The sequence below is a fragment of the Diabrotica virgifera genome, chromosome 2 (assembly GCF_917563875.1).
Source record: "Diabrotica virgifera virgifera chromosome 2, PGI_DIABVI_V3a".
Classification (NCBI taxonomy): Eukaryota; Metazoa; Arthropoda; class Insecta; order Coleoptera; family Chrysomelidae; genus Diabrotica; species Diabrotica virgifera.
In genome coordinates this window covers 124,654,500-124,674,811 of record NC_065444.1, presented here as the reverse complement: position 1 = coordinate 124,674,811, position 20,312 = coordinate 124,654,500, and the positions used below count along the sequence as shown (strand labels likewise).

The 20,312-nt window shown below is 34.3% G+C and overlaps 1 protein-coding gene across 4 annotated transcripts in view; it reads right to left on the bottom strand.

Annotated features, from left to right (window-relative positions):
- The window catches only part of LOC114324627 (ecdysone receptor), a 1,502,986-nt gene that overhangs the window by 214,217 nt on the left and 1,268,457 nt on the right, over positions 1-20,312 (bottom strand). The window contains exons 1-2 of one of the 4 annotated variants that reach the window (XM_028272500.2): positions 13,560-13,789; positions 1,845-2,384 (exon numbers count right to left, since the gene is read on the bottom strand). The exons of the other annotated variants lie outside the window; for them this stretch is intronic. Coding sequence (XP_028128301.1) covers positions 1,845-2,100 — 256 coding nt within the window. The 5' untranslated portion in view covers positions 2,101-2,384; positions 13,560-13,789. Of the gene's footprint in view, positions 1-1,844; positions 2,385-13,559; positions 13,790-20,312 lie in introns of those variants that run through there. 4 annotated transcript variants of the gene reach the window in all.

Here is a 20,312-nt window from a genome sequence, read left to right as displayed (position 1 = left end):
GAGAGCAATGCAGAGATCAATGATAATATATCCCACAGAGAAAAAGTTTCAAATAAAATAGTTAGAAGAAAAACTGGTAATACGAACACAGTTAAAAGAATTGTAAGGTTGATATGGAAATGGGCAGTCCTTGATGATGTCAGAGATAGTAAAGGACGTCCTTTAACCCTTAACTACAGACATCCGGTATTTTTTACCGGCGGGCATTCCCAAAATGTGGATTTCGTGGTAACCTCACAACTTACAAGTTCATGTGTCTCTGTACCTCTCGGGCAGTTTGTATAACAATGCTAGTCAAAGCGTGTATTGTGTATTGTCAATATTTTCTTTTCTGGTACACATCAAAAATCTTAACCGGTAAAAATTACCGGATGTCTGTGATAAGGGAATATTTTTATATGAGTACTATATTTGTAAATCTGAAATGTTTACATTATTTTTTTGTGTCTTTGGGGAAAAGGTAAAGAAATGGACTGTGGAAGACATCCTGGACCTTCAATGAAGGTTAAATTTGAAGATAAAAATTTTGAGGCCACTTTGCAAAAATGGAATTGCCATTTAATTTTATTACAATTTTACCCCTTGCAGATTTTTTTTCATGGATGTAAAAATTTTCGTGGATGCTATTTTATATTTCCTTTGTGATTCTATGTTACGTTTATTTGTTAAAAAAAAGTTAAAATTTTTGTCCATAGCATTTATGGCCGTTTGTTTCAATAGACCAAAAATGTTACCAAAATTCTGGTTTAATAGATTATTCTTCAAAAATCTTGTCATTATATTATTAAAATCACTCATTTTACCATTTTTCCCATATCTAGAGACTCCATAAAAACACATAATGCAAAAAGTTTTTGTTTTTTATTATTAACTTTATATTTTGACTCTATTTTATAATTACCGGTAAAAAATACCGGGAGTCTGTAGTTACGTGATAATATTGGGATGTCTGTAGTTAAGGGTTAAGACAATCGGAATGGAACTATTTAAGGGACGCATATGGTCATCAACGGTCTCAAAAAATGACTACAGATGATGATCATTAGATCTACCAAAAAATTATACAAAAACTATCCATACATATTTGATTCTTACTACATACTTTGGACAATATATTTTTTGTAACGTGTGCGAGAATGGCAGCTAACTAGAAACTAAGCAATAATTTATTTGAGTATAAAATAATCATCTAACTCATTAACTTGAACTGTTTATCAGGACTTGAGATATTTTGGTGGAAATTATTAAGCTCAAACTGAAGGTATAACTATTTTACCTGAATGGCTGACACATTTTCTTTCTTTTTCTAAACCATCTGGGATCAAATTCATTTATATACGTATACGCAAGGGAAAAATATTTAAAAAATAACATAATATGTATATATTAAAATTATTTTTTTTAATGATACATTATTCAATTTTGATGAAAGGAGAATCAAATAAAAGAGCTAATGATTGAAAAGTTTTTTTATGAAGTTGTATAATAATATTGTTATTATTGAAGCCATAATACAATGAGTATTTTTTCAAAAATAATACAATGAGTATTTTTTCAAAAATGGTACACTCAAAAATTATTGTTTGGTGTATCCATGTAGGGTTTTTAAAAATATTAACATATTTATCTACAAGTAGGCAATATAGGTATTATGAAGTATCTAAAAATGTGTTGTTTACATAATCTTTTTCCCAAAACACATTATTTAACATATTTATCAATTAAGTCATCTTGTAGGTATGTTATACACTATCTGCATGTTTACCTAGTCAGTGTTTACTATTTGATCGCAAAAATTTTAATCGTTAAGTATGACTTTAAAAACAAAGTTGTTGATACCTTACCTGACATTGAACTCGTATCACTTTTAGCCAGCGTATGTCCAGCAATAGCAATCCCGTACCCGTTCTGTAAAATGAGATTCCTGTGTCCTTGATTCAGATCCAGATCGAAAAATTCGAGATCGACGTCTCCAATATCCGTAGACGCTAGCGAGTTTGCAGGAGACATTACTAACGTTGATGATGTAACTTCCGAGCTACTTTCTTCCGACGATGGTACTCTCAAGGCTTGCACACCAGTCCATCTACGTTTCATCATTAAGGGATTACCCTGTATAATAGAGGGATATCCCTTTTTACCGAGGTACACTAGAGTTTCCGTTTTTGCAAAGTTATTAACGACAAATCAAAAAATAAACCGAGTGTTTAAAACAACAGTCATTATCCATATGTATAAAAAAATGATAAGTCACTTATTATCACAATTTTATGATGTACTTATGACGATACTAAAGTTCATTATGTTATCACACAAAACGTTTTCTTAAGGTACTATATCGGTAGAAGACGCTTTCCTTTGCGTCAGAACTTCTTTGATTTTACCTACGAAGAAGAATACAAAAATAATATATTTGTAGTAAATAATAAAAATATCTGACGTAATCTTTTTTACCTCTTTTCACAGTTAAATTAATGTAAATGCTAGTCACCAAAAATAAAAATTACTCGATTATATGGTACCAATCAGCTCGTCAACTACGAGTTTTACTTTGGGTCGCAAATATCTTCCCACGTTCAGTATACTGGTGAGTTTTAATGATCAGAATAGCTATTCTCTTAGATCACCTTTACACGGTCGAAACGCTAGCAGAAAAAGAATGGCCAAGAATAGATTCGTCCATCTGGCTTTTGTAGATCTTAAGAAAACATATGACTTGATACTTGGAATCAAGCTATGGGAAGCAATGAAGGACATCGAAGGGCATAAAAGCAGTAACAGTACTCTACAAGAATAACAGAGTAGCTATCCAAACGGGCAATAGAATATGCATTCCATTTAAGACGACAAAGGGACTACTACAGGGCTGCTGCACATCCCCTACCATGTTCAAAATATTCCTGGAAAAACACCTGAAACCATGAAAAACAAAGTGCGAGGGTATACCAGTAAGGAACGAATACCTATTATACCCTAAGTTTTGCTGACTACCAAATAGTCATCGCACAAGACGAAGATGGCGTCAATTTTATGATGAGAAAACTGGAACAGGAATATACAAAGAATGTGATTGAAATAAACTTAAAAAAACTGAATACCTAACAACGGAGAATATAGAAATTGGAAACAGACAAAGGTAAACAAATCAAAGGAACAGACAAGTACAAGTATTTAAGGCTGATTCTCATTATAACGCAAGGCAAGTGCTCGGCATGGGCAAGGCATCGGCTCGGCAAGATACATTTTACATAAAATCTTATGCACTGCACGGGATGTAATTCACACTATGCGTGCCAGGCATGCGACGTTCTTTTCGAAACAATCTTTGCCGAGCACGTGCCTTGCCGGTTCCTTGCACGTCTAATGAGAATCAGCTTTTAGGTTTCATAATATTAAGCAAAGGAACAACGGAAGACGATATAAAAAACAGACTAGGACAAACAAGAGACTGCATACTAAAATTGAATCCGATACTGTGGGATAAGAACATCAGCACAGAAACAAAAAAAATAATATTTATAATACCATGACAAGAAGTGTCCTCACAAATTATGGGTGTGAAAATTGGACAATAAATAAGAAAAACAAAAACAAAATAAGAGCAACAGAGATGGAATTCCTAAGGAGAAGCTGCAGAGTAGCAAGAAGAGATAGAATAAATAACAGAGATTAAGAAAAGAATGGGAATGCACTCAGATCTCATACGACTACATCGAACAGAAGAGATTAACCTGGTACGAACATGTCAGAAGAGAAGACCAAAATCGTTGGATAAATAGAATAACAGAGTGGAGCCTGATAAGAAGAAGGAAGGGAGGCAGACCCAGAAGATCTTTCAGAGATGGAGTGGACGAAGCAACGAAAAGAAGAAATATACAGGAAGGGGACTGGTAAAACAGGAAGAACTGGAGAGAACGGTTGAGTGAAGGAATACAGTGAAAATTATGGAAATCCTTAATATATATAACAGCTATGGGAACATATTTTTGGCGAGTTCCCCAAATGTCTCGTTATATGCAGGTATTGATTTTTTACTAAACTAAACTTCTTGCCCGTGAGTAGTTTGTACTCCATAAACATATTATGCTCAACAGTTCTCTTGTTACGAATACGGGAGCGCTAGAGTTTGTGGACGGTCCAAATATATCACAGCAACTTTCATCGGCCAGTAAATCTACCAAATGCTTCATATTCGTAGTTTGATTTTAGTGTTTAATAACAGCGACATAAATATGTCTGAATTATGGCGAATGGCGGGAGACATAAATATAGCGTGACGACTGACACTTCTTGCTATAAAACGTTTTTCTAGATACATTGGTCACTACAGAGGTAAATTAATTAGATCAGATACATAACATTTCATTAAACAGAAAGTATTTTTCCCATTTTTTGTTCCGTTTGTCCAATAAAATGTTGGATATATAAACGTTCTAATACATATAATGGTAAAAATTGTGTCACGTTAAATAGCAGAAATTATCTCAATGATGCACAACCGGTAATCCACCCTCTAAGTATGCAAATAACTTACATTCATGTATAAGACATGTATACAAACATTTGCCTTCTTTTTGTGCTTTATTTTTGGCACAGAAGACTTCTTTCCCAAGTTTGCTATTTTTTTTGACTACCCTTAGATCTCAATTAATATGCACTGACCTTTATTTCTGACATCTTTATTTATTCACTGACAAACTCCGAAATTCCCGATACAACGTGGAGTACGTCAGAGGGACACAGCATATCACCGAAACTGCTCACTCACTTTTGGAATATCTATATATTTATGTAAAAAGGCAAAACTGACCGACAAGGGCATAAACATAAACGGAGAAAAGCTTAGCCACCTGAGGTTTGCAGATGATATTGTGCTAATAGCTGATAGGATAGATGAGGCCCAAGAACTTTTAAATCAGGTCTACCTTTCCTCACTAAAAGGGGGATTGAAAATCAAAATATATCTAAAGCCCAGATGATGACAAATCTTGTAGTTAGCGAAGAGATATGCGTATAAACAAGATCCATAGACCAGGTAATGGCTTATAAATACCTTCTTCTTCTTCTTCTTCTACGGCACTACAGCCCAAATTGAGCCTTGGCCTCCTTTATTTTTTGCCTGCCCCTTGACTGTCTGTGGCTGCTCTTCTCCATACAGACTCCTAAAAGGGCTGTTTACTGTGTCTTCCCAGCGCTTTCGTGGCTTCCCAACCGGTCTCTTTCTTTGCATTCTAGCATTCAGTGCTCGTTTTGGTAGCCTATCCTCTCCCATTCTTACTTATAAATACCTAGGTCATGAGATTCGCACAGGAAAAGATAACCAAACCCATAAGCTTTTCCGTCATATAAGACTGTCTTGGGCAGCCTTCGGCAAGATAAACCCTATTTTCAAATCGTCTGACATACCAATATGTCTTAAACGAAAAGCCTTTAACCAGTGTTTGCCAGTGTTGACTTACGGAGCGTTGAGCATGACAAGGAGCACAATGCAAAAGATCCGTGTTTCTCCAAAACCGATGGGGCGTGCTATGTTGGGTGTTTTACTTTGAGACAAGATCCCAAACCGCCAGCTACGACAAAGATCAGGAGTATCTGATGCAGTAGAGAGAATAACAACACTGAAATGGAAACCAAGAGACGATGCCTACCGAAGCAGAGGTCGTCGACCAACACGTTGGACTGATGATCTAAAACGTTGTCATAGGAATTGGATGCTAGAGGCACAAGATCGGATCAAATGAAAAATTATGAGGGAGATCTATGTCCAGCAGTGGACAAGTGAAAATTGAATGATGATCTTTATTTAATTTTATTCTTAGAATAATATCTTTGTTGTGGATGTTACGCAACCCTTTCCAAGTTTCTTTTTAAAGCTATATGAGCAAGTTTTCGGTTTTGTTATGTTACGTAATAATGAAGTATATGTACTAATATTTGACGAAAAACCTTCCGGGTACTATTCGTCTACCAACTGTATAAAAATTAGCAGTAAGTGTACGCGAAAACCTTTTAATTTTCACCTGTTCACAATTTATGTTAGTATTGTTGAACACATTTCAAGTCAATGACTTGTTAAAATGTTTCTATGGTCAGTAGCGTCAGTTCTTAAAAGAATCATAAGGAACGAAGGCTATCATTCCTTGTATCCTTAGAAACATTTATAATAATGTATGTTTATTAATTTGTATAACCCAAAGTATGCTTAACATTATGTTGTTTGTTTCGTATAGTTTAGTTGAAGTGTTCGGCAAATAGTTTTATTTATTTAAGGCACTTGAATAATTGGCAATTGTAAAGCTTGTTTCTACCAGACGGTAAAATCAAAAAGTGGCGAAATCTATAGAAACAAACTTAAAAAGTTTAGAAATTATCTTTACAGCCGAAGCACTATTACTAATTGTAACCAACATGTTTTGGAATATTACAAAGGAAAAAAATTTATTTCGTGTCAAACGCGCCTTTGCAATTAGAAATTATTTTGCATACACACATATACAGGGTGTCCCGGAAAATAGTACGTTCCTTAAAGGTATAGGAAGAAGGCACCATGTAGAACAAAAAACTCTTGATAACATTTTTTTCTAAATGCAACCGTTTGACCAAAAAATTAAAATACATTTTGGTATGCAAATTTAAATCTGAAAACTATGTGCGGTGCGCAAATTTAAGCATAGACAGTCCCATGTAAATAGATAGAAGACAGATAGTAAACAGATAGTTTTAAAGAATCCTGTTTAGTGTCAATGCCGAAAATGTTTTCTAATCGTGAGTGTATTACCTATTCTATTATGCTATTACGTTGATTATTTATGGCAGATCACTAAATGGAGAGGCATACTATAATTAATTTCTTTTAAAATGTTTTGCCGGTATTTCTCGTCGTATGAATGGTGTTTGTGAAAGTGGGTTACTTGGAACATCTATTCGGTATAATAATTCTTTTCAAGTAAGTACAACTTAATTATTTCAGTTCACAAGTAAACAAATTACTGAGACATTATCTGGTGTATTTAAGTTCCACAGCATTCAACACTTAAACCTCACTAAATACATAATACTAGTTCAGTTAAAAGATGTGTTTTTATGTTAAAAGATGTGTAATTCGTTTAAAATTATGCAATAGGTATTTCAATAAATTTCAAAAGAAAATAATTTTAGTAAACAAATAGTAAATACAGTCGGAAAAATGAAAGAATAGGGCTTTTCATCGATTGTCATTTGATTCGAGCTTCTGTCATGTGTCACATAATATTAATATATCTACGTCATACGTCTTCGGTTTGTATCATTGGTAATACCAATAACGTACGACGTAGATATATTAATATTATGTGACACATGACAGAAGCTCGAAACAAATGACTGAATGAAAAGCCCTATATACCCATGAACGATCACATCAATCACATATTATTCAGATTATTAATAATCTATCTCTCTCGTTTGTTATTTATGGAAAAAAAAAACAACAAATAGAAAATATGTGATTGATGTGATCGTTCATGGGTACCTATAGGGCATTTCATCTGTGATGTGTCACGTAATAATATATATACGTCATACGTCTTTGATTTGTATCATTGATATATACCAATAACGTATGACGTAGATATATTAATATTATGTGACACATGACAGAAGGACAGAAGCTCGAAACAAATGACTGTGAATGAAAAGCCCTATTCTTTCATTTTTCCGACTGTACATAAGTACCTACTATTAGGTTGGATTACTTTAAATACATACTGTAAATCACAATCACAAATGAGTTCTTATTATCTGTTATTATTCCGTAGTGCGTACGATGTTGCCAGTTTATTAAAATTTCCAAACAATAAAATACAGGTATCTTTTTTTTTTGGAAACGGTTAACTTAAAAAAATGGTATAGGACTTTTTGTTCTAAATTGTGTATTCTCTCCATACCTTAAAGGAACGCACTATTTTCCGAGACACCCTGTATAAATAAGCGAAACACAAACAAAACTCTTAGAATTACTATTTCAAAATGGTAAATTATAAAAGGCTTCGATCTTACTTCTTAGTGAGTAAGGTCGAAGCACCTTCGAAATGTGTGTATACAAAAGAATTCTACGCGTGTCCTGGACAGAATACAGAACCAAACTGTGAATTATGGAAGAGTTTCATACAAAAGAGAGGCTATTAAAAAAAGTAAAGCGAGCATACCTAGATTAGTTAGGCTACATATACCCAGAACAGAGACTATGGAACTTCTGGTGGTAGAAAGACGAACAGCGAGAGGAAGATCTTCAACACGATGAGATGACCAAATTAAGACTCTGGGGGAAATTCTCTACATGAAGCCGTTCAACTGGCAGAGGATCGCAGCCAACGGAGATAACAAGGTCTCAAGGAATGACAATAAGAAATTAGAAAAATATTACATAATATTACATTTATGATCATTAGCTATTTTTCAATAATTTCCGCATTTGTAGTCATAATGCGAATTATCAAATATTTACGTATTTGAGCTGAATAAGTTTGAACGACAAACATGTTTAATCATAACAGAAGCGTGTTGACTATTGCAACGGCCACCATGGTAGTCATACTTGGATATATGGATGGAGAAGGAGGCGAAGGTAGGAGCATACAGAATGTGGATAAGGCACTAAAAAGCAGTGCTAAAAGCAGTGCTGATTATAAGTATCTGGTACCTGGAGAGATGGTAAAAGTCATTCAGAGTTAAAAATGGTACCAGGTGCAATACAACCTAAATATAATTTCGAAAAGCCGTTACCGTCGTATTTCTAAGAAAGGATGAATGGAAGTCGAATAAAATGAAATTCACAATGGCACATCAATACTGGTATACAGACAGCTCTAAAATCGATGAGGAAGTTGGAGCTAGAGTATAGGGAGGGAAACCAAGGCTAACTTAGTGAAAGCCTAGGTAGGTAAGCAGAACTTACTATAGTAAATACTATAGAAAGGTGCCTACAGGAACAAAGAGGAACTGCAGAGATAGATCTATAAAAATTATATCGAATAGCCAGGCGGCATTCAGGGTAGGTACTGAACTTGAATCGAATTGACTACAAGTTAGTTTGGAACTATCTTCAGAATGAATATCACTAGGATCGGAAAATCTAACAAAGCAAGTTTACTGGGGGGAACTATTGAAGGGAACGAAAAAGCGTGCCTACTTGCCAGGGGAGGGATAAAAGAAATATTCATAGACCCAGAACCTGTCGTTAGAATAGCAAGGAGAACATCCAAAAGGATCTAGATATGAATAAGAATGATCATGACAGAAATGACAGAGAGTGTGAGTTGCAGATTCTGCCAGGCTAATGACGAGACGGAGGAACACCTTCTGTGCAACAGCCCAGTGCTGGAAAGGATGAGGCTCAATATATTTAGGCATTATCAACTCTAGCCCTAAAAATTGATAGAAGTGTCACCTAAGGCTACTTTGTTAAAGGCTGGGCTGAAGCGATAACTTTAACCTACGAATGAGCCACAATAAACCTCTTAGGTCGAGTGGAAGGGTGGTAAGTGCCACACCCATATTGAAGCTAACTTTACCCATTTAGTCGTAAAAAGGTTGCTTTTGTCAGTAGTTATATGACATAAAGACCATAGCCGCGTTAAATCTAGTATTAGCGAATAATTAATTGTTACATTTACGGTATCCAACTTTTTATTTACCTTAAATGTCGAGCTACATCAAACAAGTAATTCTTGTGGACACAACTTATTTAATGCCTGTATGCATACTTACTTCTTTAATAAAATCTTAGGAAAAATACAAGCGTTTAATGACGTTTATTTATAGAAACATTTGTTTAGGCAACTAATGGTGATTCAGTCATTAGGCTAGTCAGAATTAAATCTTGCTGATTAGATTTGACTATCTCAAATGAAGTAAACAACATTAAAATAATAAGAATGATGTTTTTTGATTATTTTTAATTTGATTATCTAAGAAACTTTATTATAAATAAAGGCATAGATAGTGAAGTATGTTTAAAGAAAAAGTATTGTGTAAGGTCTTAAGGGCATGCGGCATAGTATCAATTGATTACAACGACAGACATGCTCTTTTGATTGTTAAAATTATTATAATGAATAAGTTAAATAAGTATTCTGACGATAATAGATACTTTTAAAACATACAAATACAAACGAATTAAGTAATAGGATCAAAACTTGGTCCTCATTCCAAGACTTTCCTCGAGACCTCTTATTTCGTCCATGATGGACCTTCTCCAAGTTTGTGCTGGGCGACCTTTATATCTTTTTCCTTGGGGATTCTACTCTCGGTCAGTATTTACAATACTGGAGCTATTTTTTCGGAGTGTGTTATTTTCTACCTTTTCTTCGGTCAAGTGTATCATATCTTCGTTTCTGATTATGTTAGGCCAGAGAATACGAACAATTCTTCGTAGGCAATTATTAACAACGACCTGCAGTTTGCCTGTAAGGGCTTTTGTCACTTTCCATTACATCTGTAGAGTAGGTAGATCAGACATGACATTTTACTGGAATATTCGGATCTTTGTCTTTGTAGTATACTTACTATCCAGACCTTTAAACAGCTTGCCATGCCATAACATTTGCCTTGTTAGGGTCCAGGTTTGAGATCCATATGCCATGATTGGAAGAATGCAAAAAATTATGGAGAAATAAAATGGAATATGGAGAAGAAAGTGTAATGGGGTTGCATAATGTTGCGTAAACATATGGAAATACATACATATAATTCGCTAGCAATGTGTCAACGCCAAACCAAATAAAATAAATATACCTATACTAAATTTACAGTCAAGATTTACAGTCAATATACAGTTTACAGTAGAGATAAACAAACCAAGTCACGTTAAATGCTACTAGGAGCACACCCGAATCATAATTTACAATGTATATACATAAAATGTACATTGTAAATAAAAAATCATGATTTCCAAAGTTTATATATTGTAAATTATGATTCGCGAGTGATCTCTATGAACACTTAACGTGTCTTGGTTTGTTATTTCTACTGCATCTTGATTGTAAATTTAGTATACAATAATTTGATATTAGTAAACAACATTACTCGCTGCCAACAGAACATTTAAGAACTTCGAAGAATGTAAAACAGAGAAGAAAATAGCTGTATTAAAACAACTTAATTCAAAATAGAACAGAGGTCATAATAATATTAGGTTTGTTCTAACATCAGTTTCAAAAGGTTTCAAACCATCAGCGAATAGTCGACCAGCGCGAGTAGAGGGGATAGCACTGGTGACTGTATTCTGTTCTCTCACTGACCAACTGTTTGCTGACGTTTTCTGACTAGTTTGACTGTTTACTAGAACAAACCTATTATGTTCCTAAATGTCGTAACTAATTTGTAGGGTTGGGTTACTTTAGGTTTTCTATATGTATTTTTGATAAACGAGACTAGTCCATTAAAATTAAATACTTGGTACTAAGTAGTTCAGAAATTATTTGAGATACTTGATCATTAATATTAAAAGTATGAAGCTATTACAAGAATAATTAAAACTATCTATGAGCCGTATGAGATGTGGGTTTTTCGAAGGATGCTGAAGATCTCGCTAAGGATCTCTTGGACAGAGCTCGTGACCAACAAAGAGGTGCTGAGAAGAATGGAGATTGAGAGAGAACTCCTAAATATTGTAAAAAGCAGAAAACGAGTTATCTAGGACATATTTACAGAGGAGTAAGATACAACTTTTTACGACAAATTATGGAAGGGAAAGTGGAAGGAAGAAGAGGTCCAGGAACAAGAAAATGCTCCTGGCTGAAAAACGTAAGAAAGTGGACAGGCATGGACACACATTAGATACTAAGTACACCTCAAGATAGAGAGCAATTTGCTGTAGTTATAGCCAACCTTCAGTAACAGAAAAGGCACGAAGAAGTAGACCAAGTTTCAACTGATACCGGTGAAGGTCTGCACGAGTTTAAAACTCGATCAGAAACATTTAAACAGAAACAGCTTATGGCTGACACTGAATCTAAAACGCGAAGCATAATTAAAGGAGGTCAAGTAAAGACCTGCATCAAAGGAGGAAAATTATGACCAAGAGAAGGAATAGATTACATAGAGAAAACGGATTTAGGCAAAATAGCAGAAAATTCAAGGAAAATACGAAATCCGCCACAGTTAAATTAGAGATGACTGCAGAACAACAAAAAGTAAAAATTTATTTTATGTTTAAATATTAATCACATTCGTCGAAAAATGTAGACGTTACACATACAAAGTTGACCTACTTAAATGTTACAAAATTATTAGCAACATATTGGCGTTATCTGTCCTGTGGCGTGTGTATTCAAATGATGGTCTGTTAGATAAAGAACTGATCTTATTACAATTGTGTCAATTTGCAATAATACTACAACATTCTGTCCTAGTATAAGTAGAACAAGCAAATACTGCAAGAAGCAAAACAATAAGCGTATGATTTGTAAATAAGCAGCTACCAAATTGTATTAAACTTTTTCAAATATAAACAAAAGTTTGTTAAATAACAGACCTAATAAAAGAAGTTCAACATTAGAAGAATTGAAAATTAAATTATCCAATCCCAAATTTTTTATTGTGACCTGACTAACTTAAAACTACAGTAGCCGAGAGCTAACATGCGAAAATATACCTATTAGATCACGTCTAATACGTCATCTGGCACTGCCTGTATTTACATATGGAGCGTAAACATGGACACTGACAAGAAATAACATGGATAATGCATTAAAAACACAAAGGGCCATGGAAAGAAAAATGCACCAAATAAATCTGAAGGATAAGAAAAAAAAATGAATGGATAAGAAGTCACTAATGTCAAAGGTGTAAATGAAAAAAAAAACAGAACTGAAATGGAAATTCGTTGGGCACAATGCAAGGCAAAAGGACGGCAGATGGAATAACCAAATACGACACTGGAAACCCTGAGAATACCGAAGAGGAAGACCTCAAATGAGATGGATTGACATCAAAAAACACGCTAGTTCCAAATCGATGAGTATAGCCAACGACAGAATCTTAGAAAAAGAGTCTACGTTCAAGAATGGGCGAAATAGGCTATATATACATAGATAGATCACGTCTAATAGTATGCCTGTACACGTTACTATCTAAGAGACAGAAGAAAGCAAAACCAAGTGTAGCATTCATGATATGTACAGAGAACAATGTTATTGTTCTCTGATATGTACAATAAAAACATATTGAATTTATTACTATTATACCACACTGCAATCTAAGCACATGGACCAATCAATATTTTTATTTTGTTTGTCTGGTTTATATCTTCCGTCAGAATATGTACTTTTACTTTTATTTTAATTATCAATTATATAGATACTTTGCCAATAATATTTATTTTGATGACGAATATTGGTTTAATTATAATTCCATTTATTTACTAACAACACTAAAATAGAAAGTAAATGTAAACAATGCCATCCAACAGTTGTGGGTTTAATGCCATCAAACAGTTGTGGGTTTAAAACATAAATCTGTCATAAAATTAATTGCCTAAACGTTTTCTAAATTAAAAATGTATTGGTAGGTTTGCTTACCGGTCTCAATAATCTCATAAACATTACTCCAAGGACCTAAAGGGTTGCCGACTGTATCGCTCATCGGTATCACCGCGTAAAAAGGTAGCGCGAACCACACAACACACTCCAATTCATCCGCGAAAAGGGTAACGCCACAATAAAAAGTGAACCACGTAACCACGTGCACGTAAAACTAGGTCTCCAACTTCTCTCTTCATCCACAACACTGGCACTAATGTCGGTGTATCGGACGAAATAGCGATGGTGGGGGTACTTCACTCGCTGTGACGTCATAACAGGTTGTTACCTTGTTCCCCTTCCTCGGCCCCTACCCCCCACCAACCCGAAAATTCCTAAAGGTATGTACCTGGCCGTCAGCGAGCTCTCGATTCTCGCTGTTTGTTCCACTGTCACGGCCATCTTGGTGTTTTCTCTGTCTATCGATTACGCTCTCTGATTTTGTTGTGGTAGCATAGGCGTGCGCGCGGGAAACAGATGTGCATTCATTTGTAGCGATTTTAATTTATACAGGAGCGGGTGGAAAATATACGCTTATTAGAAATATACTAAAAATATTTTTATTTTTTAATGTTTACAATATAAAATGCTAAATTAATTGCCTTGTTAAATAGTATATTATGCAACGAGCATTTAATGATGGTCATTATGAAACGAGTATGAGGGATACGAAACGAGCCGCCTAGCAGCGAGTTTCGTATAGAGTACGAGCTTCATAATGATAATTAAATGCAAGTTGTATACCTACACGATTTTTTCTATGATCATTCACAACAAAAAATATATTCACGTTTATTAATTTTGTAACGCAAATAAATTTTGACAAAGTAGTTTGTCAGAGAACTGTCAAAGCGTATGTATTTGACTCGCCATTGGTCACTGCGCATGTGCCACCTTCACCGAATGCCATATCGCGATTCTATTGGTTAAAAATCTGTATCGTAATGAAAATCTGTATCATAATGAAGTTACTTATGATACAGGCATAGACTTATAATATACATATTATCATAGACAGAGTGTCATTCAGAGCGAAGTGACGACACCATCTTTTTTATTTGGCTTAGTGCTGTTTCACTCTTACGCATAGTAAAGCTGCGACAGTAGTCATCCATTTCCGTGACTATAGTCACACTTAATGTCATTTTAGTTTCTCGATACAATGTGCTAGAAAGAGATACCGCAAACCAGTCCAAGAGATCTTGTCGTCAGGAAGCGCGGAGGGTAGGCTCACTCTATGTTAATATTTACCTCTATGGATACAGGTAGTGACATCATAATAATTATTTCATAATATTATCAATTATTGATATATTATAATATGAGAATAGAATAAATAAGTTTACGTGTAAAAAAAAGCTTCCTTGTTAAAATGTTTTTTACGCTTTGTAAACTCTGTTTTCGGAATATTTTACCTCATGAGATAATTTTGGTTACATAGAAAAAGCTATTTTCATTATTATGGTCTGAAAAGATTTTCGGACATTTTATGCCTGCATGCATGTATGTATACATGATTCCAGTATCATGTCCTGCACAATCTGGCCAACATACCATTAATGCAAGCAATATAGAGATGCTTAATAGGAAATAGACATATCTCTATTTCCTATTAAGCCTACACCTACAAAGTGTTTGTGCCTTTTGACAAATGAACACGTATTTTATGGGTTATATTATTATTCGATGGGTGATGAAAAAACAAATAGTTCAGTGAAAAGTGCCAGTGGGTGGGTGATACCTTATATTGTAGGTACCCTATCTAGTGATCTAGATTAGATTATAAAGAATTAATCTTAGAACAGCGGTACTCGATAGGTTCGAAGGTACCGTTGCTCAATTTTGGTAGATTATGAGCGAAATCGTTCTAGAAGTGAAAAACACAAGAGAGAATAGATGCTAAACAACAAAAAAAGAAATAAGGAAGAGAACAACTCTTCAAAAAAGAAAGGGCGTCACTATTTTTAAATGTTTGAATCCCAAAAAACAGAAATAAGATATTAACAAAACAAAGAGAAGAAATGCAAATATCATTAAAATTAAAGATGGTAAAATTCACTATATCAAACTATGTAGCACTGGTGACTGTATTATGTTCTCTCACTGACCAACTGTTTGCTGACGGTTTCTGACTAGTTTGACTGTTTGCTAGAACAAACCTATTGTAAATTATGATTTGGGAGTGCTCCTAGTAGCATTTAACGTGTCTTGGTTTGTTTATTTCTATTGCATCTTGATTGTAAATTTAGTATAGTGAAATTAAATTTTAGATTCTCCCTAGTCTTCTTTTAATTCATCGTTCGTTTGCTTTGCACGTATTAGAAAGCACGAATACAGGTGTTACCAGAACTTGCTCCCAATGCAAATCTTTAGTACTTCAGAACTAATGCTTCGAATTTTTTATATAATAGGTTTGTTCTAGCAAACAGTCAAATTAGTCAGAAACCGCCAGCAAACAGTTGGTCAGTGAGAAAACATAATACAGTCACCAGTGCTATCCCCTCTACTCGCGCTGGTCCAGTATTCGCTGATGGTTTCAAACCGTTTGAAACTGATGCTAGAACAAACCTATTACATATTAAGTTATGTTAGTATGTAACTTGTTGAGTTTGTCAGAGGAGTAGCTAGTGATTATGTGACATATATACGTTAGCAATTGAGGGTTAATATGCCAACTTATGGTCTAACAGTCTAACCGTTAGACTGTTAGACCATAAGTTGGCATATTAACCCTCAATTGCTAACGTATATATGTCACATAATCACTAGCTACTCCTCTGACAAACTCAACAAGTTACATACTAACGTATGTGAGTTAATATGAGTTCCAAATGTTTATGCTGGATCAATTTCTTATTCCTTTAAAAATAAGTACCAACTGCGCCTGTGAAAGGAGTCACAAGTTCTTCATGACTATCACTTGTTAGAATGGTTTTATTTTTAACCTGTTTCTGAATACCTACTTTGTGGAGATGAAATAAATTGTGTCTTTTTAATTTAATGCAGTACCATCCCAGTAACATTTAAAATATTTTATTATAAAATCTCTTGACGCTTAATCAATTAACCGACACAATGGTTGAACTATTTAAAATAAATGTAAAATAAAATAACCGAGAGGAGAAGGCCCGTAGAAGTTTATGGACTTCGAAATATATAATTCTTTTGTTGATCGCCGGCATCAGCATAGCGTGGAAAAGAATATTAAGAATTTTTTGTGGTGATGCTAGTATACAAAAACGGTAAAAATAGTAAATTGGACCAAATGGTATCTCTGGAACTTTCGATAGTGTTATGAGATACAGAGACAGGAAGGCTAACATTTTTGTCTAATATTGAATTATGAATGTGAGAAAAATTCTAGATGAGTGGAGAAGCAGTACACAGAAACCGAAGCATGTGCAAAACTCAATTCAGATTTATTTGGATTACTGCATATCAACAACGGACGAAATTTTCATTACAAAGCAACTGATGAAAAAAAATGGAAATTGATGGATTCGACCGTTACTTGATGGAAGTTCATTTTATCTAACAATAAAACACTGAAAACGTTTGTTTTCTATACTTCCACAAAATTTATTATAACTAAGTGACTACAGCTGTTTCGGCGGAGTGCCTTTCTCAAGTGATATAGTTTACAATGTGTTTGCCTTTTTAAGTCTTCAACTGAAGAGGTTGAGGAATGGGGAGCTGTTTGTTTCGAGTTGGTCATTCAGAATTATATCTGTATTTTTCAGTTTATTAATTTCCATAGATTCTAAAAAAGATAGCTTAAGGCCTTTATTTTGAATATGTAGAATTTTAAACTCTTCATTGAAAGAATGATTATGATCTAGAAGGTGAAGTGCGTATGTAGAAGTGTCTGTTTTTCTATTGTTGAATGCCCTTTTGTGTTCTGCTATCCGTTTGTCAAAAGTTCTGCCAGTTTGACCGATGTACGTTTTCGGACAGTCACCACAAGTTAGTTTGTACACACCACTCTGTAGTTGCTTTCTCTTTCGGCTTTTATTGTTCTTAATATATTTGCTTAAGTTGTTGTTAGTTCTGAAAGCTGGTGTTATTCCTTTCTTTTTTATGTATCTGGCTATCTTTGTTGTTATCTTGCCAGTATATGTGAGAGAGCAGAAGGTACTGGGTTCTTTCTGTGGTGGTGGATACACTAATTTCAGGGCTTTCTTATGGAGTTTTTGGTTTAAAATTTTGTTAACTGTTTGTTCGTTATAGCCGTTGTTTACTGCTATTTGTTTAATGATGTTTAGTTCTATCTCGAAGTTATTTTTTGTCATGGGAATTTCTGTCAGTCTATGTATCATGCTACGGTAGGCTGCTAATTTGTGTTGTGTAGGATGGGATGATGAATTGTGTATAGTTGTGTCAGTATGGGTAGGTTTATGATATACGGAGAACTCATGTTTGTTGTGTAGTCTGGAAATCGTTACATCTAGAAAGTTTATGGAGTTATTCTGTTCTGTTTCTATTGTAAACTCAATATTATTATGAAGTGAATTAATATATGATAGAAATTGGTCAAGTTGTCTGTTAGTTCCTGTAAAGCATACTAGTATATCATCCACGTATCTCCACCAATATAAGAACTGTTTAAGAAACAACAATTTCTAAACATCCCGTATTTAAACAGTTCTTATATTGGTGGAGATACGTGGATGATATACTAGTATGCTTTACAGGAACTAACAGACAACTTGACCAATTTCTATCATATATTAATTCACTTCATAATAATATTGAGTTTACAATAGAAACAGAACAGAATAACTCCATAAACTTTCTAGATGTAACGATTTCCAGACTACACAACAAACATGAGTTCTCCGTATATCATAAACCTACCCATACTGACACAACTATACACAATTCATCATCCCATCCTACACAACACAAATTAGCAGCCTACCATAGCATGATACATAGACTGACAGAAATTCCCATGACAAAAAATAACTTCGAGATAGAACTAAACATCATTAAACAAATAGCAGTAAACAACGGCTATAACGAACAAACAGTTAACAAAATTTTAAACCAAAAACTCCATAAGAAAGCCCTGAAATTAGTGTATCCACCACCACAGAAAGAACCCAGTACCTTCTGCTCTCTCACATATACTGGCAAGATAACAACAAAGATAGCCAGATACATAAAAAAGAAAGGAATAACACCAGCTTTCAGAACTAACAACAACTTAAGCAAATATATTAAGAACAATAAAAGCCGAAAGAGAAAGCAACTACAGAGTGGTGTGTACAAACTAACTTGTGGTGACTGTCCGAAAACGTACATCGGTCAAACTGGCAGAACTTTTGACAAACGGATAGCAGAACACAAAAGGGCATTCAACAATAGAAAAACAGACACTTCTACATACGCACTTCACCTTCTAGATCATAATCATTCTTTCAATGAAGAGTTTAAAATTCTACATATTCAAAATAAAGGCCTTAAGCTATCTTTTTTAGAATCTATGGAAATTAATAAACTGAAAAATACAGATATAATTCTGAATGACCAACTCGAGACAAACAGCTCCCCACTCCTCAACCTCTTCAGTTGAAGACTTAAAAAGGCAAACACATTGTAAACTATATCACTTGAGAAAGGCACTCCGCCGAAACAGCTGTAGTCACTTAGTTATAATAAATTTTGTGGAAGTATAGAAAACAAACGTTTTCAGTGTTTTATTGTTAGAAAAAATGGAAATAAAGAAAAAAAGACAGGTAGCTTGATACAGTAAGTATCTCAAAGATTATGTGGCTAGGACTGAATCAGGAAGAAGATTAAGGGGACTATGTGAATATTTGGGAGATATGGATTTACCTAATGGAATAACAACTAGTGTTTGGACACGTGTGATATAGTATTGAACTAAATACTGAGGTGTTGTCTTGTACTTTATCACATGGTGTTGGGCAGCTTCTAGCCGCAAAGGAACTTCTTGAGCGATTTTCAGAAACAAAATGAGGATTTAAGATCGCGGATAGTTCATCTTCGGGTGACTGCATACCAGCATACCGGAAATTTAGGTGGAGCAACTATTAGCTGGGGATGTGCATTGTGCATGTTGGTTACATTGATTTTGAAAAAGCATTTGACAGAGTGGGACATAACAACTTACTCGAAATTCTAAAAAGAAAAAAATAGAAAAAAAGGAAGTTACTTATAATAACAAACTTTTATTTTAATCAAAGAGCACAAATTGTAATAGATAGCCAACCCAGTCCAAAAATTAAAATAAGGAGAGGAGAAAGGCAGGGAGGCATAGGTATCTCTCCATTACTACTTTTTAATGTATACATATACAGTGAAGCCATTTTTTGAAGAAGCCTTACAATCTCAAAGTGATGGAATCATAATTAACGGAAGATGTATTAACAACATAACATATGCAGATGACACCGTGGTTATGGCAAGCTGTGCTGAACAATTCTAATTACTACATACTTAATACAAAAAACAGTTTCTGTGAAAAATATTGACTAAAAATGAATATGTACATTAAAGACCAAATACATGAAAATAACTAAGAAAACAAATATACAAACAAACATACATTTGGGAAATGTAAGTACCGATAGAAAGGTTTGATAAACACAAATATTTTGAAACCTGGATTTCAGACAATAACGATCAAAAACAGAAATAAGGCCAGGATAAAAAAACAAGAAATGCCTTGTTAAAAATCAAAACAGTTTTCTGTAACAAAGACCTTAGATTAGAACTGAGAGTAAGAGC